Below are 20,508 nucleotides of genomic sequence, written 5' to 3'. Positions count from 1 at the left end.
TATTAATCATTTATGAACTAGCTACTACAGCCTACTACTAAATAAGATTAGGGTCTTAAAATTGCCAGGCTAATCTATGTTACTCCTGACATTGTTTTTGTAGTGGTAAAAATACCCCAAGTGAGATAACCTATATTTTTTTGATTTATGTATTACTTTTTTGACAACGTCACTGTTCTTACTATTTAAGAATATATATGTTAGTACAAGTACTCCACAATCTAATGTAAAGTTTATTAATACTGTATCTGTGTTACCGCCCACCGCCGTGTGTGCAGTAGAGCCCACCGCCCGTCTCACAGCTTGACTCACACCGCACAGCAGCCAGGGCGTCGCCTGACTATAAAGTCTCTGCTGCGCTTATTCCCAACTTCTGAACATTCCCACCTCTGCTCTGACGACCACGTCCCAGCCCTGCACGGTAAGACCTCACGACACTGCTCCCTTCTCAGTTTCGCTTTGTTTGTCAGGATTTTCACAAACCCTTTAACGCCTGCAGGTATACAACCGATTGGGTGTGGGAGGAATGAATTACTTATGTACTTTTATCTGCCAGTCATAGTTTTTCCTGATGGGAAGGCATGGCCTGTCTGTGGTAACGTTTTTTGTTTTTTTTAATGGAGTCTCCTTTACAGAACTGAATAAAAGTTTATCTGCTGTTTTGTAGCCTACTACTTTTAATTATAGTTCTATATACTGTGTATATATGTTGACTATAGCCTATTTATATGGTGCTGCAAGTTCCAGCTCACACTTTGACAATGTTTAGGACTTTAAGACGGTTTTAATATTTTTTATAATATTCATGCAGTAGGCTAATAAGCATTCACTGGCTACAAATCTTATTTTTTCCTGTTTTACTCACGTTTCATTCCACTTCTTGTAGTATAGTTAACACAGTGGAGTCTATATACACAATAGATAAAGGGTATGGTGTGACTGGTGGTGACTGTGGGCATGTACACACATGTGCTCTGCTGCTATAGACTCAAATTCCACCATTCGGGGCTTTGGTAGACTTAAGTTTTCCATTCCCTCTCACACAAATAACACACAACCTCTCCTCCCCTGTTTTTCCCTCCCTCTTCTCCTTTTCAACTGTGGAAACTCCACAGCAACAAGGTCAAGTGTGTTCACAGTGGTTTCAGTTTTGTGATGTGTTTTTGAAATCAGTGGCTATTCCGGCAGTCTTTTTCTAACAACTTAATAACAGACATTCTCTCACTTCTTCATGAACATTACTCATCAGTGGGAGGGGACGCTGGAACATGGGCCAAGTGCTGCTTCCCCTTCATTGAGTTGCTTCACATCTACCTACAAAGCGATGGAACGATCCTCTTTTGCAGGACGGAGTCTTAATTTTATTTCTCCAAAGGAAAGACACATAATCAGACAAGCCAACATTTGTTTTACACAAGCGGTTTGTACCGTTTACTCTGAAAGGATCTGCTTCTTGGCTTTTGAACTCCCCCCCCCCCCCCCCCCCCCCCTTAAAATCTTTAGATAAGGTCATCAGGAGGACATGATACTGTACAAAACTCATTTGAGGACTTTCACATCAACTATCACAGCTAAAACAAGTTTTTATCAATCTTCTCCATTTTCTCATCAAAGTTCCCTGAGTTCTTGTTTTTAAAATTGGTCACTGGAACTAAACTGTATGCCATCAGTGATCATATCAATTTGAACTTTGTTTTTCAGTCGAAACACACTCCCAGCAACCATGCCTTCAGAACTGGAAACCGCCATGGAGTCACTCATCAAGGTGTTCCACCGCTACGCCTCTAAAGAGGGCCGGACCGGCACACTCAACCGACGAGAGCTCAGAGAGCTGATGGAGAACGAGCTGTCTAACTTCCTCAAGGTGAGAAGGGATCAACGTGTAAAGTGCATAATGACAGCTTCCAAAAAATTTTAACACAGTTGTTCATTATTGATTTTCTTTGTTGATGCTCCCCTCCAGTCTCAGAAAGACCCTGCTGCTGTAGACAAGATCATGAAGGACCTTGACACCAACGGTGACGGCCAGGTGGACTTTGAGGAGTTTGTTTCGCTGGTTGTCGGACTTTCCATTGCCTGTGAGCAGTGCTATCAGATGCACATGAAGAAGACTGGAAAGAAGTAAAAGATGACAGCAGAAGAGAGGAGAAGAAACCAAAAAGAATTTCAATTTTTGTAAAGATAGTTTTGTCCATTAAATATACTGAAGAATTTCAAACCTCTTGTGTCTCGTGGGTGTTGTGTGTCTATGTGTAAATTACTGCATATTTAGGCTCATGTCTTCATACATTTTCTCTCATTTAAATATGAAACCACCTTTCACCACATTTATTTGTATAAATATTAAAAAATGACAGCAAACGTCATGTCATAGCTATTTCCCGCAGCCATTGGTTTGTGTTAACCTCACACCCTGATAAATCTCATTCCAGAGATCACGTTGTACTTGCTCTCTTGGCAACTGCACCAGCAACACTAGGTGTGATGATGTAATTCCCACCTGTATTTTATGCTTCCCTGAGTGTGATAGGGCAGACAAACCTCTCCCTCTCTGTTTGATAAAGTCCTGCTTATCACTGCCCCGAGGAATCTGCAGAATGTTCTGCTCATGACCACACCTCTCTCTGAAGCTGATGTTGCAACTCTCTACATTATGGCGCATCAGTGAGCAGATAAATTAGCTGATAAGGTGCTTTGTAACCGAGTAAAGTTTGCAGCATATTAGTCAGTTCCATTTGATTAAGCGAGGCAGAAGTGGGCACCATGAAGAAATGTGGAGGGTCTGAGTCACAGGGCTCGGCAGATCAGCTCACCACTGTTTTTCCACCAAATTCTTTTCATTGTGTTTCACGTCTGGTCAGAGTTGGACAACCCCAGAGAGGGGGACAGGATAGGATAGCCCTCTGCCTTCTGACCTCCCTGACCAGAAAATGGGAGGGTTTTTTTTTTTTTTCACTCTAAAATCACGTCTTCTCAGGCAACACTTCTTCTCAGGCTATGTGCTGACACCGACAGGCTCCACCAATCAAATGCTTTCGTCACAGATGTAAAGGATAGGGTTCTGTGGGTTAGGCCTGACGACAGTGGGTTCTGGTGATGGTCTTCCGTTCCCATAGAAGTATGCAGAGCTTTTACTGCTTGAGGTAGCCGTGCCTGGAAGACTAAACTTAGGGCAAAGGAGTGTCATGTGCCTCATGAGCCTTGGACACGCCTCCTTGGGTAGGGCCAGACTTTGCGGCCTACCAGTGTTCATGGTTACAGGGCAAACACTGAAGTTGCTAGGCTACGATACTCTCAGTGTGTATGTGTGTGTGTGTGTGTGTTGCTACAGTTTGTATTCACCCCTCAGTTTACACAAGCACCACGCCCATGTGATCCACAGCTGAGTTTAGAGCTGGGAATTCCTACTTTGCTGACTGTTTTTTTCAATATCCCTTTTGTGTTTCTCATATAAACAGACCACTGCATTCATAGAAGTATGAGGTGCAGCGAACTCATGTCTACTGGCTGCATGTTTATCATGGGGCCTAAAACAATACAATCATCATTTGTGCAGATGAATTACTCTCTAGAAACATGAAGCAAGACACCAGCCGTCGATTTGGGACGCCAATGACCAGGTCAAATCTTGCTCCCTAAGTGAGGAGACTTCCTAATACTGAGATCAGGATCTTAGTCACAACTTCGTCAGCTGGAATAACCCTGCATCCTCACAGTTTTATTATATCTCTAGTCATTCTTTATGGAGGGGTGTGTATCGGTTCAAAGATTAGCAAACATTCACCACTCACCAGTGTATACCACACCTACATACTTTGGATGTACACAGACAGAATAGCCCCTGTCAGTGGATAATTTAATCTGTTAAACTATAACACCAGTTCTTAACACATCAACCCCCCAACATCCGGTTTGTAGCTTTTGCCATGGGAAACGACATCGAACTATTGTGATCTTTTTATAGCTGATGATGTAGCTTATAAAAAACGTTGAAGTACTTCATGTCAGTTTATTGGTTTCCTTTTTGCTGTTGCTTAGATCTGAGCCAGCATTTTGCTGGTTATATTCACAGGTGAGAGGATATGTTCACACTTTTATTTTTCACCCCATTTTGCAAATATAAAACAACCAACAAAACTGTTTAAAGTCAGAGTGGGGTGGGGCAAGTGCTACTACATTAAGCCTTCTTCACAGAAGACATTTTGGCCAGCACAGGTGTAGATAAATGACGGTGGCTTTTATTGTTTGTGGTCTTTTACTCCCCTCATTTACAGACATCTCTTTCCTGTATTTCACTAATGAAAGCTTAAAACTCCCCTACAATAATATATTTAAAAAAAAATATTAATAATACTAATAAAAAAGTACCAAACTTCTTTTTGAATTCTGGTTGAAACTGTCCAACAGATTCTCTTTTGGGAAAGAACACTATATGTTGTCTTTCCAGTGTACTTCTGCTTCACCACCAGATGGCACACGAGAATAACTGTAATCATAATGTTGGCCTTGAATGTTTGATAAGTTATTAAAACCGCTCCGGCTGTGCTGCAGATAGTTTCATATGAATCACAGCTGGAAGAAAAGTGGAATGTGGTTTCCATGGATACTCCCTCCCTAATTTAAGTTAGTAAAATGAGGAAGGAAGAGGACAGGAAAAAAGATTGACAACTGTTTACCGCACAGTGAAAAAGTGCAATGTTGCATTACAACAGAAGACATGCACGGTGGTGAGAGGAACCTAACTTCTCATCTACGATCTGTACTTTACTGGACTTTGATTTTAGTTGTTAATTAGAGACCAAAATAATTGTACCCTGACCAAAGAGGAGAGACAGGAAAAGACCTTTGATAACTAAGTCAAAGTCACACAACAGACCACACACACACACACACACACACACACACACATGGAACTAAATATACACAGAGTTGCCACAGCACTGACTTTTTTTTATTTATTTATTTATTTTTTTGGTCTCTCATTCCTGGTCTCTGCAGTATGACTCATGAGCTTCAGGGACATGACTGTGAGTCATAGCCTCCACCACAAAATTGCAAGGAAGAGTGGACCCATTTGAAACCATAACAATCAACGCTCACTGACTCACTGTGCCTAAGGTTCTCGTTTTAGAGTCATGTGTGTCTCAAACAATTAAATAAAAATAGAAAAAAAAGTCATTATACGCACAAAAGCACAGTCAGTACAACATGCAATTTAAATGTCTGCTGACACACAAGTGGATAGAAGAAAAAAAAAAATCCACATTTAACTTAAAACATGCATGACATTGAATTTGCCAGGCAGTTAAGTCTTTCAGGAAGGGTACTGCAACTGAAATCTCACATTTGGTCTTTATCTTTAGAAAAGTCATAAAAATTATCAAAATTTATTTGATTGGATTGGATTTGTCGCATAGAGATATTGTATATAACAAACTTGCAAAATGAAACAGAGGTGCAGGTATGATTTTTTTTTAAAAAACATGACAAAAGTTTGCTCTCAAAGTTAACTTAGTTTTTTGTCGTAAAAAGCAGCTCTAGAATTTGTCTAATCTAGCATTAAAAGGATTAAGAAAAGTGACCTCTAAAAGGACCTGCTGTATATGACTGCATCATTACAAAAAGTGATTGTATTCACATAGTAATTGTTGTAACTCTTCTTTCATCAGCTTGCAACAGACAAGAAAAATGAATACAGTTTTTGTTTTCGCTGAATTAAAAAGAAGTAAACTAACAGTAAGCATAAAATCTATATCTCATCAGATACACTGCATCAAAGAATGTAAAAAAAAACTTTTTACGACTGTTGCATGACTAAGTTGGCTTTGATTATATTGTAGCTGTAACAAGCACGGAGAATTTTAACTTTGAAAAAGTCAGCACACTGCTAATATTCATATTCTCTATGTCCAACACTGTCTGCAGTACTAGTAGCACTAACAGAGTCAAATGCAATCTTGAGATCACAACATTAAGTTACTGTGATAAATTATGCAAACTTTTTTTTTTAGCATTTTGAAAGTGCTTCCTGAATGCATACATGCAATGTGCTTATCAGACTGCAAGATGTTGTAGACATGAAGTACAAAATGAGTCACAGCAGAGCCCCTGACAACCAGCATGAATAATCATCATTTGTTTGTTGATCATCTTCTAAGCAACAATAGATAAATGCAGTGTTTGTTGAAGAGTGACTGAAATGAAAAAAAGTTACAGAACACAGGGGGACACATGAAGTAGGAATGGCTGAAGATGAAAGGGGTATTATGGAGGGAGGGATAGTGGGTGTGGTGCTGTATAAAGCATCCTTTGCAACCATTTCCCCATCACTACAGCTCCTCCAAGACTGACTTTCACTCTCTGGTCTCCTTAAATCCCAACCTTGGTGAGTAGAAAATCTAAACAATCTCATTTTGTGTGAAAAAAATGCTCCTGGACTTTTTGCAATTGGAAATTTCATGTCATTTTAGTCATTTTTATTTGTGTGAAATTCAGAAATAGCACACAAGTATTCACAAACTGCAAAGTTACCAGCTCTGTGTATATTTTTTTAATTAACTATGACTTCTCTTCATTGCTTGTGGAACTTGCAGTGTTGCAACAGATATTCTTACTTTTGCTTGAAACCAAATTAAACATCTGAACAGATATTTATGGTATAGTATGGTTTTTGTTTTTGTGCTCTCTTCCTCCACAATTCCCATCTGTTTACACACCCTCCGGTGCCACAGTTTCCTCAGCTTACCACACCCCAGTGAAGGAGCAGTACCATGTGAGTCAGAGTCAATGCAACAAGAACTGACTCTCTTGGGTTCATGCAGTCAGTGGGAAAAAAAAACAATTTTCAGCTAAGAGAACAGACATCTGGCTTCATCTGCAGGGACTTTAATCAAGCCTTGACCTGCTCCTTTACCTAGTTCAGCATGGTTACCTGGAGAGATTCAGCTGTTGCCATAACAATGTCCCGTGTCACTCTGCAGAGACGCTGTGTTAGAGACCGGTGACATAGGGAAATACGAGTGCTTGGGCCCTGGTGGAAACCCAGGGTTTATTTATATCCAGCAGCATGGAAAATCCAGAGAAAAACACTAGCAGAGACAAAAGCAATTATGTCAGCCACTGTTTCATACTTTTAATCTTTGAATTAATTAATTAAACTAGTATGCATTCCTTTAAGTATATATTTTGCTACATGATGTATATATTTTGTGTCTGTTATTACAGTATATGAGTAAACTCATATTGCCACTTAAACTGCAACAGGACAAAAAAGCAGTTGGCCAACACTGGCACAATAGTGAGGCAGACTTATAACCAGACGCCAGATTCTAAAAATGCAATGCTCAGCCAAAAAAAAAAAAAAAAATCAAACTGAGTAAATCTGTTCAATGCCAGTTCAGCCGTACAGTCCCTGCACTCCTCTCCCTTCTTTTTCTTTCCCCTGCAACCAGTCCCTCAAGCTGTGGATATAAACTATGTCCTTTGTTAGCATTTCAAATTTGACCACAATATCACATGATGAAGTCAACAGATCTTCACTCGTCCTCTAGATGGAGTCGTAGCGACTTTAAATGAGAGCGCCATCCTTCAGCTACTTCTTCAGTTAGTCCATCTGAGGATGTATAACCAATACCACAGAGTCCATGTCATCACAGTATAAAAGGTTTGATGACAATCAATACAGGGACATCAGGAAAAATTCCATGTGTCATTGTTTAATTCTTTTTTTATTTCTGTCCTCTTAAACCAGCCATCATCATGTCTGACATCCAGCAGGCCATGGCCCTCCTCATCACCGCCTTTGATAAATACTCTGGCAAGGAGGGGGACAATCACACCCTGAGCAAGGCGGAGCTGAAAGAGCTGCTTGCCAATGAATTTGGAGAGCTGCTGGGGGTGAGTGACCTTTGGCCTCTCTCTTTGTCAGTGCTGCACACTCAAAAGGATGCATGAATACACTGACTTACATGTAGAGCTTTGTATATTGAGAGTGTTAAATACATTAATATTGAAATATGGTTTGTGCATCTGGCTGTGCACACGTCCAGTGACATTTCTGATGAGCCTGCTGAGAACTTACCTACAACTAATGTCTTAAAATCATGACATGCATAATGGAATCATTTGTATGGCAGAAAGTTGCGTAAAAGCCAGGCAACGCGTTCGCTAACTTTTTTCTTACCTGCAGAAATCCAATGACAAGGCAGCAATAGACCGCATCTTCAAGGACCTGGACACAAACAAGGACAACAGTGTGGACTTCCGTGAGTTTGTCACCCTGGTGTCCTGCCTCACTCAGATGTGCCACGAGTACTTCATCGGCAAGAAATAGGGATCCGAGCGCCACCTTGGGGCCAGCACGGAGAGGTGCCTTCCTGTGAAAGACAAGAGTGTCTCTTGAAGGAATATACATTTACTACTGCTAAAAGGCACTAACAAAAAATATTATATATGTCGTTATGCAAAATTAAATAAACTTTTTTTTGTTGTTTGAAACACTTGAGTTGTGCACTTTGTGTGTTACTGCACGTACCAATATTGGGCAATTGCACAGACATGTCAGCACCATAATCTTCAGTAAGCTGATGATACTTTTGATGTTTGCCCAAAACACATTAAGTGTTTGATTTTGTTCTCACTAGACTTCATGCCTGAACTCTTGCTGGACTACCTTCAGGAAAGGAACAATACAACTGCAGGTTATGGTAGGAAGGATGCCATTGTAATTCAGAATGTTTACCAAGCACTCTATTTAAAACAGGACTATGTAACTTCTGAAATAAGAAATAACACAATCTTCCTTTTACAACTATAATATTAAAATTAGTTTCTTTTACTGTCAACTCTTCTTAATTCAGCTTCAACTGTCATTTATTTCCATTTATTGGTGACGTGTTGGCGATACACCAATATTCTTTTAACACGATGCATTTTGGCAGAAATGTGTCTCAAGGGCACAACAACCTGCAAGTTTTTATTCCAATCAAATACAGAACAGGTGATCTCACAGATGACACCTTCCTCTATAATGAATTTAAATTAATAATAACATTATTAATTAAATTATTAATTTAAAATTATTGTTTAGATTACATAAGATAACATGACATGAGGCACAATTATATGTTGTGTAGTGTTTGGCATCAGTTTTTAACTGTGTCACGAGGCAGCAAATCAGCCAGTAACAAAAATGAGAGAGGGAGAGAGAGAGAGAGAGAAAGCATGTTTCCATATTGTACCAAAGTACTTGAAGTAAATACTAACATTAACATTCAGCTCCCATACAGATGGAACATCATTTTGTAAGAGTGTCTTCTCAGTTTGTGGAAAAGATGAGCTCTGACTCCAAGGGCAGTTACATAACTGTCTGTACTGCAGCCCTTTTTATAAAATATAGTGGGGTTCAAAAGTCTGAGACCACATTGAAAATCTCGAATAATTCCACATAAACCTGGAAATAATCAGAAAGTTTGAGGATTCTGAAACATTTAGAAAACACAAGAAGATATGTCATGTAAAATGAAGAGGAATTAATCAAGATTCTGCACTATTTCTACTTGTGAGCAATCAAAATTAATCAAATCTGGAGCACTGACCAACTCAACTCCCTTGTATAAAAGGTCCAATTTCCTTTAGTTGTATCCCTTCCAATGAAGCATGTGCTCAGATGACAATCAGGTGGCTCGTCCAAGTAACTCAACTTGCAGCCAGGGTTCACTTGTTATAAATAAGTCTGTGCCTCAAGTTTCCAGCAGATCATTGCTTACTAAGTAGCATTGTGATAGTAGAAAAAATAGCATCAGAAACAAGTGAAAGTGTCATAAATCAAACTGTTATTCGAAGCTCCTAGTGTCTAATCATGGCTAGACCAAGGGTTTCAAAGGGAGCACTGCATGTTACTCCAAAACGTTTTGTAGAAACTGGATCGGGTGTCTTGAAAGCACAATCAGGCAGACCAAAAGTGACGACACCATCAGAAGAAGGTCAATGCATCAAGCTTAGTTCCCTGAGAGATAGAAAAGCAAGTTCAACACTGATACAACATATGGTAAATAAAGAGGGTAAGACTCAGTTGGCTGAAAAAGAAGGCTATCTTATAGTGGGGTGGGGGGGGGGGGGGGGGGGGGTGCAAGGTCAAATGCTTGGGGTGGGCTAAGACATAGAAGAATTTCACAGCTGATGACTGAAAAAAATCATATTTACTGCTGAATCCAAGTGTGAGATTTATGGCCATAACAGAAGGGTGTATGCAATGAAACCACAGTATATCAAACTGTGATGGGAACAGTCAATACTTCCACATAATATTTCTACATTTACTTCTACAAAATTCTATTAAAATTTCTATTGGAAGGTATGTAATGTGGGCCTATATATTAACTATCATCTCTATCATCTCTTACTTTTACTTCCTGTGTGTATAAAGACTGTTTCATCGAAGCTTAAAAAAAAGTTGCTCTTAAATTAAAATGTGCTGATAGAATAAATATATTTATAATATAATCAAATAAATTGACCTGTTACCCATATTGTCACGTTAACAGATTATATGCGTAATGTTTACGTGATAAGTAAGTTCGCACTGAGAAGATGAGGGACTGTTCAGAACAGACCAGTTTCGGTGACGCCTTCGGCAGGTCACGTTGTATGGCCGTGTCTCGTGACGCTTCCTAGGGGCGGGTTATCAACAACAGAGTCGGTCTGTGGAGCTAACGTTACCGAGGGACAGAGCTCGAGTGTTGTTTTGAATTTGCTAGAAGACACCGACAGGAGGGGGGGTAGGGTCTGTGGATAAGATGGCGGATGTAGGAGACGATGAAACTCGGTCGGCTCTCCCTTCGGCATCCCGTAACGGTCCGGTTGTCGTTTCGTCGGCGGGCACCACGGGCCAAATCGTAGCTACGGCAACATCAGGTCCACGGGTGGTGAGGATTGTCAAGTCCGAGTCCGGCTACGGGTTCAATGTTCGCGGTCAAGTTAGTGAAGGAGGACAGCTCCGGAGCATCAACGGGGAACTGTACGCTCCTCTTCAGCATGTTAGCGCTGTTTTGCCCGGAGGTGCGGCGGACCGAGCTGGGATAGCGAAGGGTGACCGGATCCTGGAGGTGTAAGTCAGCTTCTGTCCGCTCAATGAAGCCAGGGAGTTAGCAAGTAAAGCTAGCTATCGAGTTAAGCCCGTTTGGATTCAGTTTGAAGCATGTGTTAACATTAGCTATCTTCAGGTTATAACGCTACGTCACTTGTGTGTTATGACAACAGAAGTAGCCGTTTGCATAGATAGGTAGTTATTTGTCTTGTTTACGAGCATTTGTATCTGACTAATCAGTTAGAGTTGTAGCTCCACCAAGCTAACGCTAGTCAGTTAACGAGAAGGCTAACCACCTTACATAAGTTGGACAACAGGCTGTGCATGTTGATTAGCTTCAGCTAGCTAGCGAGCCAGGTAGCTAACGTCTTGTTTAGCTAGCCCTTTGGCTAGTGACTGCTTCAGAATAGTTGTGAGGATGGATTTAATGACAGCTTTGTTGACATTGCATTGTCATATGCATACTAGTTGGGATGTGTATTTTGACCCTGCCTGAGGACAGTGGATGGCAGTGTTGTCACTCAAATTCAACATCATATGGTGTGTGTCCTTCTTGTCTTGGAAGAGAGACCTCTTGGCAGGCTAGCTTGATTAGCCATGCTCTTTACATGGGTCAGTGTTAAGAAGTGTCTATTGATTTCGTCCTTTATCACTATCAGTACCAGTGGTTGTGATACGCATTGCTGGATCCTAGAGACATCTTTGTAGATGTGTTTATTTTCTTTTTCATCCAACTTTCGAATTTCTGTCGTACCAGGAAAAGTCAGGGGTCAGCTGTCACTTTTTCCCTAGAGTTTTAGATAAAATAACTTACATGTTGAAAGTTTTATTTTAACCTTTAACTTTTAGCATATGTATAATAAACATTTTACAGAGAAATTATATGTAAAATATTGTTGAAATCTTGTAAGGTGTATAGTAAGTAAAATGTTAATGGTAAATAACATCTACAACTACTACAGTTATACATGTTTCTTAGGAGTCCATGTGGCCCAGCATAATAGGCCTTAAAGTCAGGATTTGAGCAGTGAAAACATGTCCATGGATTACTGGTAACTTGACCATAGGCTAAGCTTTCAATAAAGGAGAATAGAAACTGTAAACAAGGAACAATAACCTTACTTCTAGTTTGTTTCACCCAGCCTGTGTATTCTCAGTTTTACCTTCTAAATCACTCACTGGTCACATGACAGGGCTGGTTCTTATCATGTGACTTATTAACCAGCTTGACTATTCTGCAAAAACTCAGAAGAATCCTCCGGTTAAGTACATCATATGTCAGCATTTCACTTCAGAGTTTTATGAGCAAAGAAAGGGAACAGTCCGCTTCACAAGCTTATATGTAATGTTTCATGACTGACATTTGCCAGACTATAGTTTGTTTAGAATGTCAGATGTTTCCTAGTCCTTAAAATAAATGAAAATAAAATGACCTTGCTTTGCTCCTGTGTATTTACATGAGAAAGTAATGTCATGAGGTCGTGTGAGGCCTCACCTTAGTGGTAAGCTGATCAGTCAACCGGCTATTAATCAGTAGCCTGATTATTGAGACAATTGAGTCAGTTTGGATCATTGTTTCTCACAATTTAAATTTTTATCATTTTGGAAAATGTGATGACAGATAATGTATTTATATCTTTTATTTTATGAAATTGCCCAATATATTCCATCCAACCAAATTTGAAGATCTGCTTGCTTATCTCTAGTTCATATTAATAGTTTGTTTTTTCTTATTTACAGCATATTCACTATATTAATTCATAGTGAAAATAGCTGAGAAACCAAATGTATTCAGCCCTACTTTGGTGTTAATGTTTCTTAATGTTTTCTAAGCCTAATTTACATTCTACCAACCCCCTTTGTTGCCGACCAGCAACTGAGACACCTTTCTGGCAGGCATTGCTGTGCTTCTGTTTAGTCTAACAGGACGATGATTGGATCACAGTTGTGTTGAGACCAAAACAACTCCCTTTACCTTCATCTTTTTGGTCACTTCAGACCCTTAAGTCTGCTTTTAAGTTCAGCAACTCAGAGGAATGCTGTCATGACGTCAGTCCTTGCTCTCATAATAAAACCAGCTCTTCTCATCTCCTGTTGTTTATTTTGTCTTTCACGACCCACTCTTTTCCCATTTGTCTATGTATGATACAATACAAATATACATTTATAATCAGTAATTGAGACATGACATATAGTGGACACATCTATGCTTGAGGTCTTTGCTTACTCCCTCCTTTCATGTGTCTGTCCCGCTGTTACTCATTGGAAGATTAGCAGAGACACCTGATGCTGGTGCCATCTGGCCTCAGCAAAGCCAGGACAGGAGGTGTCTCACAGCACGAAATGAAAGGGGGACATAAGAGCTGACCTGGTTACACAGCACTCCCAACATTGTGTTTATCAATGGAGCTCAAAATATGAGACATTGGCGCATTATAATAGTACAGTGTACTGGAAGCATATTTGCTGCATTAATTAAATACTTTATAATTTTGTGCTGTAAATCAGGGTTTTGGTGCCATTGTTATTATTAGGGATGCACAAAATTGTATAATCACCAATATTGACCTTATTAAGTGGGCTGGTTATCAACTGTGACATGACCAATCCACATTAAATGCAGTTTCTTTATCAGGGTCATTATAAAATGTAAGCTTTCCACTATCAGTTGCATTCATTAAGCCACAGCAGGCCAACAACTGAGTTTTTAGTGCCAGATCCTGGCCTCAGGTTACCTTATATAAAACTAATCACTCCATGGATTTAAGTGTGGGGAAATGAGGGTACTGGTATCGGGTCAGTATTTGATAGTGAGGGATACCCTAAGTTGAAATATTGTTATATACTATATTTGTCTATACACTAAACAAATTTCACACCATATTAGCATGGCAAGTGTTCAGTCAAGCGCTGAATGCTTGATTTGTTTCCTTGGTATTTAGAGAGTCAGTAATGATCATGTGACAAACAGTGGGGGAAAAGGTTTTAAAAACTCTTAGCTCAATTTCTTCTCTTCATCTTTATCTTGCTCTCACTTTCCTCCAGTAATGGGGTGAGCGTGGAAGGTGCCACCCATAAGCAGGTAGTGGACCTGATCCGTGCAGGGGAGAAGGAGCTGGTCCTGGCTGTGCTCTCTGTTCCACCTCAGGAGGCTGATGGATTGGAAGGAGTAGAGGATGTCCAACCCAACTATGACTACAGTGATAAGCAGGCTGTGCCCATTTCAATTCCCACATATAAACATGTAGAGCAGCACTCGGAGAGGTTTGTGGTGAGTGGTGTTCTGACACATTTACCGTATATTTTTCATTCTTGAAATAGCCTCTTGTGGCTGCCCTCAAAACCTCTCCCATATAAGGTAGAAAATGTACAGTTATATGAATAGAGAATTCTCCAATGCCTTTCTGTTTTTTTCCCCCAATGGCCATAGGTGTACAATGTGTACATGTCAGGTAGACAGCTGTGCTCAAAGCGATACCGAGAATTTGCCATCCTGCACCAGAACCTAAAGAGGGAGTTTTCCAACTTCAACTTCCCAAAGCTTCCTGGGAAATGGCCCTTCTCCCTCTCTGAGCAGCAGCTGGATGCTCGCCGTAGAGGCCTAGAGGAATATCTTGAGCGAGGTAGGCTGATATGGAAAGGTCACTAGTGTAAAGAAAAAAGAAACAGTTTCTGTGTTGATATTCAGCATGGGCGAGGGCAAAGATAGAGGCTTTCTGTTACCAATCTATATGTCATTCAAGAATAATTACAGCTTTATTTTCAAAGGATGATGTCTAAGTACAAAAATGTATTTAGACCCACCGAAATCCATAATGGCAACAATGTAGTGCAAACGTGCAGAAATCATTTTTTAACGATAGAAAATAGGCCAACCCCATGTAGGGCTAGGTATCAAACTTTGTTACTTTTATGGACTGACTGAATCAGTTTGATACTTTCAAGGATTGAAAAACGACTTGTCATTTGATACCTAAGGAGTAAATGAGTAAATCTCATCAGCCTCAGTGAGCCGATAAGCAGGCAGCATGCTTGAACCAAGATATAAAAATGCAGGTGATTGGCTGTTTTTTTACTGTAAATCTGAACAAGGGATACAAGCAAAGTAACATTTAGTTGTCCTTTGTTTATTTGGTAAACTTTGACCCCCCCCCCCAACACTTTCTTTCTCCACCCTTGTCTGTGTTTGCCTGTAGTTTGCTCTGTGCGGGTGATCGGGGAGAGTGACATCATGCAGGAGTTTCTCTCTGAATCAGATGAGGTATGCATCTCATACACTGCTGTTCTGATATTGACTGTACAAGGTTTATATGTATCTATTTCTATGTGATTTTTGATTCTGAGCTTTGAAAAGTTGTAGTTTCAAGTGGGGAAAGTTTTCCTGCAAATCTTTCAAAACTTTTTCCCATGTACAAGTTGCACAGCACTGTATGCTATTTATTACACAATAACAATCATTCAAAAATTAATTTATGAATGTATTGTGAAGGTAGCTTGCTGGCAGTTCTGTCTGCCAGTCTGGAAATCATTCAGATAGTTAATTGTATTGCCTTACTAATGTTTTGAGAAATTACAATAGCGAAACAAATGCAGCACTACTGATTTAATTTGCACTCAAAGAAACACTTTGGAGGATTAGGCCCTCTTACAGATAATAGTTCTGGTTTCATTATGTCTTGTTTTGTTTTTTTTTATGTTTTTCTAATCCAAAAGTACTTATCAGTAATTCACAACAAACACATGCATGCACTCCCACTCAAGCAAGCATACACCTTTGTCAAGCCACACATGAGTTAATCCAGCTTTACAGCTGTTCTCATCATGTTTTGCTTCGCTGTGCAGAACTACAATGGAGTAACGGATGTAGAACTGCGCATAGCCCTGCCAGACAAGACCACCATCTCTGTCAGAGTCCGTAAGAACAGCACAACAGACCAGGTGTACCAGGTAAGACCACATGACGTCTGCTGGAATTTTGCTGTCATACAGCTATATTGTACAGGTTGTTCAGGTAGTGGCCCATTGTTTAAACATCTGAAGTGAGCTTTACATTCAGTTCTTAGCTTTAATGATGACACTGAGAATTGCAAGGTCAAATCGTGGGGGGTAAATACATGATATTCCATAACTGTAGATGTTTGTTTAGAATGAAACAAAAAAAAATGAAGGTAGATTTTATTATTATACGATAAACTTTCATGTTATAGTGTCAAAGAAATTCTCAAACAATGTTTTTCTTACGTAACTGACCCTGTAATGCTCTTCCTGTAGGCATTAGTGATGAAGGTTGGAATGGACAGTATTATGGCGAGCTACTTTGCCCTTTTTGAAGTCATCAACCACTCCTTTGGTAAGAGCTTTGTGTATTTGATATTTATGAGTATCGCACAGGGAAATTACGCAGAACATTGTCACATACTGTCAGGTGTTTAATTTAAAAGCCTTTTCTGGACTGACTTCATCACATGATCACAAGTTTTCTAAATAAAGAGCTGTATCATCCCACTGGTGAGTTTAATTCATCGGGCCTTGGGATCTGTGTGCAGTTTTGGACAGCAAATGCGTGTAATTTGGTAAAGGCTATAATTAATTATTTTTTTAATGACTGAACAGACAACCCCCTGCCCTTCATCCTCATCACCGTGCCTCTCCTTCTTTCTATCTCTTGTTGCAGTACGAAAGCTGGCACCTAATGAGTTTCCCCACAAGCTTTATGTGCAGAACTACACATCGGCAGTGCCGGGGACTTGCTTGGCGCTTCGCAAATGGTTGTTCAGCTTCCAGGAGGAGGAGTTGCTCAGAGACAACCCGCTGGCACTGCACTACTGCTTTCACCAGGTAATAACAATAATTGAATCCCACTTGCCATGAACTTAAAGGAACTCAGCACAAATCTTTTTCCAAGAGTTTATACACTCCTTTCTGGGTTCAAATATGTTGGGAATTTTAGCATTTTTGTTCATGAATGATTTCTGCCATAATCAGGGAAATTTACTGAATTAATGTAGTCCTTTACTCTTTACTACTTTTGCTGGTCTCAGAATCTTCTAGTTCTCCGTCAAGTTATTTATTCCTACGGTTAAACAATATCCAGCCTACACAATGTGGTTACTTAGTATCTCATCACCACAAAATTGATTAGACCAAAGATATAACAATTTCAAAGTTGTCTTGTCCTCTGTAAGGCTACTTTCCCACCATGTTTTGACGTCAACAAGCAAACTGTCTCAGTGGTGGTTGGATTCTTGCCAGCAGGGAGTCTGTTAGCAAATACTTAGGTAATTAAACTGTTTTTTGTGACAGTCGTGGACACAGAGGTTCAGTCTTACCTGCAACTAACATTCTAACCAGAGTCTAAACAAAACATTAAACTACTATCTCGAAGTCTTACAAATGGTATCCTGATTATAAAACACATATTCTAATGCTTTGAAATGCCACCACTTGTGTACTTAATCAGGAAACCAGAGACCCATGATATTCTAAAAGCCAGTGAAACTCACACACATTTTTTGAGGCATAGTGTAAGCGTGAACTGGAAAAAATAATCCTCTAACTAAAAATAGCCATAGCACGAACAGCAGCCTACAGGCTGTCCGCTGACCAATAAAGGTCACTACCTGAAGCATTTTAGGCATGAGAAGTTCAGCAGTGACCAATTAAAGCAATTTCTGCTCGTAAAATCAGCACATCTCAGTGCTTGCACTCCTGGCAAACATGAAAACAAACCTATCCAGAATAGTTCAACCTAAGCCCAGATGGGGGCAGCAAAAGCAAGCTGTGAACCACAAAACTGACACGCAGTATCATCCCGTTTTAAGTTTTAAGTTAACATTGCAGACAGGTTAGCGAGCCATTGCTTTTGCATATCCAGCAGTTACCGAGCAACATTATCATTCATTAGGAATTGTGTCTGTGGCCACCTGGTGAGTGTAAGTCCAATAGTCACTCTCTCTTTTAGCTCTGTTTTTGGTCTCTACCGACTCCTGAGGGAAATGTCTGGCTCTTTAGCTGCTAAATGCTCCACTATGTTCAACAGGTAGTTGTTAACTGTGTCCCTCCATTGTTTGAGCAGATAATGTACAGTTGATTTTTAGAGCCTTTTCACTGAAAACAGTAGAAAATATCTGCGGTGACACAATGATACTATGAGAGCAGGGAGAGTGAACCAGAACAGTGAAGTTGGGGACTGGAAAACTAAACAATGAGGTGAAACTCACTGTAATTCCATAAAGCAGAGTGGAGCTGCAGATTCAGGGGATACTTCCCAGTCACATTGTCATTTGATGTATTGTCATCAGTTATCGCTGCTTTAAGGCGTAAAACATGAGGTTATTGTTGTAAATGCTTGAATATCTTCTTAGTAAATGTTTTAATGGATAATCATCTTTCATTCAGTGACCTCAATTGATAAATGGTGTTGTATCTCTTCATGCCACCCCGAACCCCCATCCACCCCACCTCCTGTGTGTCTAGGCACTGGATGATGTGAAGAAGGGATTCATAAAAACGGAGGACAAATCCTACCAGCTGCAGAAACTGGCAGAGCAGCGCAAGATGGCCACGGTCAGTCCCACAAACCAGTCTTTGTTTGGGGAAGGGATGGGGATAACTGCACTTTTTGCCTGCTGACCAGAGCCATCACCAAAACATGACCAAATATAGATGGAGAGAAAAGTCAGAAACCTTTTCACACTCAGAATACAGCCCTGTATGTTATAAACAGAGCCATTGGCTTTATATTGAGGTTTGTAGAACATAAGCTGAAAGTGGCGTGTGTGAGAGCTTCTGTGTGCAAATTCAAAACTGCATTCAAAACTATGTAGCCACCCAACACAACATTTCCAAGCTTTTAAAGATAAACCTTGGATAAATGAATATAAAAGCAACACTCATTTACATGTACGTCAGTGAGCTGATTGTTGGTGAAGGCCAGACTTGCATGAAAAAGACACAGGACAGTGAATGTAATGATGCCACAGTACGATGGAAAAAAAGGAATGATTATTACTCATAGCTGTTCATCCTGGATCCGAACTAATGTATTCAAAGTCTCAAACGGAATATTACTGCTTTCCATTTTGTTTTGAAAACTGAAATGTTATATAGGAAAGTTTTCACGGCTTAACGTTGCCTTTTTGTAAATTCAAACATGAAACAGGTTTCTCATGAACTGCAACATATATGGTGGCCCCTAAGTACAAAGCACACACAAAAGTGAAAACACAAACATGATGCAGCAGTGCGGCAAACATGAAAACACATGCAACAGGACTTTCTACGCTAGAAGCAATCCAGGATGCTAGGGGCAGTGGTTGGGCTCGATTTGGAATAACAGCACCATTACAAAAACTTTTGCCTGCCCGTCAGACTTTATTTACCTAACCTAACCCTTTATTCAGTTTTGATATATTTTCTGGCAATAAATTAACCATTTAGATTTCATTTATCTGATCAGTTTATCCCTTAATGTTTGTGCATTCACTCTTGTATGTGCTTTGTCTTACGGGCTACCTTAAATATGCCGTAATTAGTACAATGTATTTGGGAGTAGGTGGGAACTCATGTCCCTGCCCAAACTGCTTGTTAATTGAGGTTTCAGAGTAATTGGACCTTAATGTTAACCTGGTTACTTACAGCAATAATGACTGTTGTTTGTTCTGTAATACCTATTAGTACCTGAGCCTGTTGCGGACATGTGAGGGCTACAATGAGGTGATGTTCCCCCACTGCTCCTGCGACTCCAGGAGGAAGGGGCATGTCATCACAGCTATCAGCATCAATCACTTCAAGCTGCACGCTTGCACTGAGGACGGCACGCTGGAGGTGAGTGTTTGCCTGTGCTAGTTTGGGAACAAGTGTAAAAACACAGTAGAGGGTGTAACTTATCACTTTTTGAGGCAACATATTTTTTTAAATATAGATAGTCTTACATTATTGAATGCTGTAATAATTTCATGGATATGCAATTTAGGATTTCACTTATATAATAAAATCAAAGCATTCCTATATTTTCCTAAATAGATTTCCCAAATACTGAATTGCGTATCAATCTGGTGTTAAGCTAAACATGCACGAGGATTACCTACTGTCAACTCTCCCTCAGAACCAGGTGATAGCTTTTGAGTGGGGGGAGATGCAGCGTTGGGACACTGACGAGGAGGGGATGGCCTTCTGCTTTGAGTACGCCAGAGGGGAGAAGAAACCTCGCTGGGTCAAGATCTTCACTCCATATGTGAGTGTGCTCACACCACATCACTGCTGTTTGACATGTTTGTCCGGCATTTGTACTGCGTTAATGTGTGTATGTATTTACTTAGTTGGAATTTGCAGTTTTAGAGTGACTGATTTTGTCATTTTCAAAAGGAGTTTATAGGAGCACGTATATGATTCTATTGTCAACACAGTTTCTTTCACGTGTA

General features: G+C 40.0%; 3 protein-coding genes across 3 annotated transcripts in view; all 3 read left to right on the top strand.

Annotated features, from left to right (window-relative positions):
* Nucleotides 1-266: 266 nt before the first annotated feature.
* Nucleotides 267-2,218, top strand: s100a10a (S100 calcium binding protein A10a). Its single transcript, XM_023409788.2, has 3 exons — nt 267-421; nt 1,702-1,864; nt 1,964-2,218. The coding sequence occupies exons 2-3, from the start codon at nt 1,724-1,726 to the stop codon at nt 2,123-2,125; spliced, it is 303 nt and encodes a 100-aa protein (XP_023265556.1). The 5' UTR covers nt 267-421; nt 1,702-1,723; the 3' UTR covers nt 2,126-2,218.
* A 4,028-nt stretch (nt 2,219-6,246) lies between these two features.
* Nucleotides 6,247-8,496, top strand: LOC111657645 (ictacalcin-like). The gene is made up of 3 exons (XM_023409916.2): nt 6,247-6,385; nt 7,751-7,896; nt 8,189-8,496. The coding sequence occupies exons 2-3, from the start codon at nt 7,759-7,761 to the stop codon at nt 8,330-8,332; spliced, it is 282 nt and encodes a 93-aa protein (XP_023265684.1). The 5' UTR covers nt 6,247-6,385; nt 7,751-7,758; the 3' UTR covers nt 8,333-8,496.
* Nucleotides 8,497-10,691: 2,195 nt separating this feature from the next.
* Nucleotides 10,692-20,508, top strand: part of snx27a (sorting nexin 27a) — a 15,375-nt gene continuing 5,558 nt past the window's right edge. Inside the window, exons 1-10 of the mRNA XM_087175000.1 lie at nt 10,692-11,107; nt 14,132-14,357; nt 14,517-14,709; nt 15,283-15,347; nt 15,929-16,033; nt 16,358-16,436; nt 16,761-16,924; nt 18,563-18,652; nt 19,763-19,912; nt 20,193-20,459. Coding sequence (XP_087031126.1) covers nt 10,797-11,107; nt 14,132-14,357; nt 14,517-14,709; nt 15,283-15,347; nt 15,929-16,033; nt 16,358-16,436; nt 16,761-16,924; nt 18,563-18,652; nt 19,763-19,912; nt 20,193-20,459 — 1,650 coding nt within the window. The 5' untranslated portion in view covers nt 10,692-10,796. The remainder of the gene's footprint in view (nt 11,108-14,131; nt 14,358-14,516; nt 14,710-15,282; nt 15,348-15,928; nt 16,034-16,357; nt 16,437-16,760; nt 16,925-18,562; nt 18,653-19,762; nt 19,913-20,192; nt 20,460-20,508) is intronic.

This window comes from Seriola lalandi, unplaced genomic scaffold (assembly GCF_002814215.2).
Source record: "Seriola lalandi dorsalis isolate HSWRI2012SDOR001 ecotype SW California unplaced genomic scaffold, Sedor1 jcf7180002054408, whole genome shotgun sequence".
NCBI classification, from domain to species: domain Eukaryota; kingdom Metazoa; phylum Chordata; class Actinopteri; order Carangiformes; family Carangidae; genus Seriola; species Seriola lalandi.
Note: the sequence above shows the minus strand (reverse complement) of the source record. Positions and strands in the feature narration are given on the sequence as shown.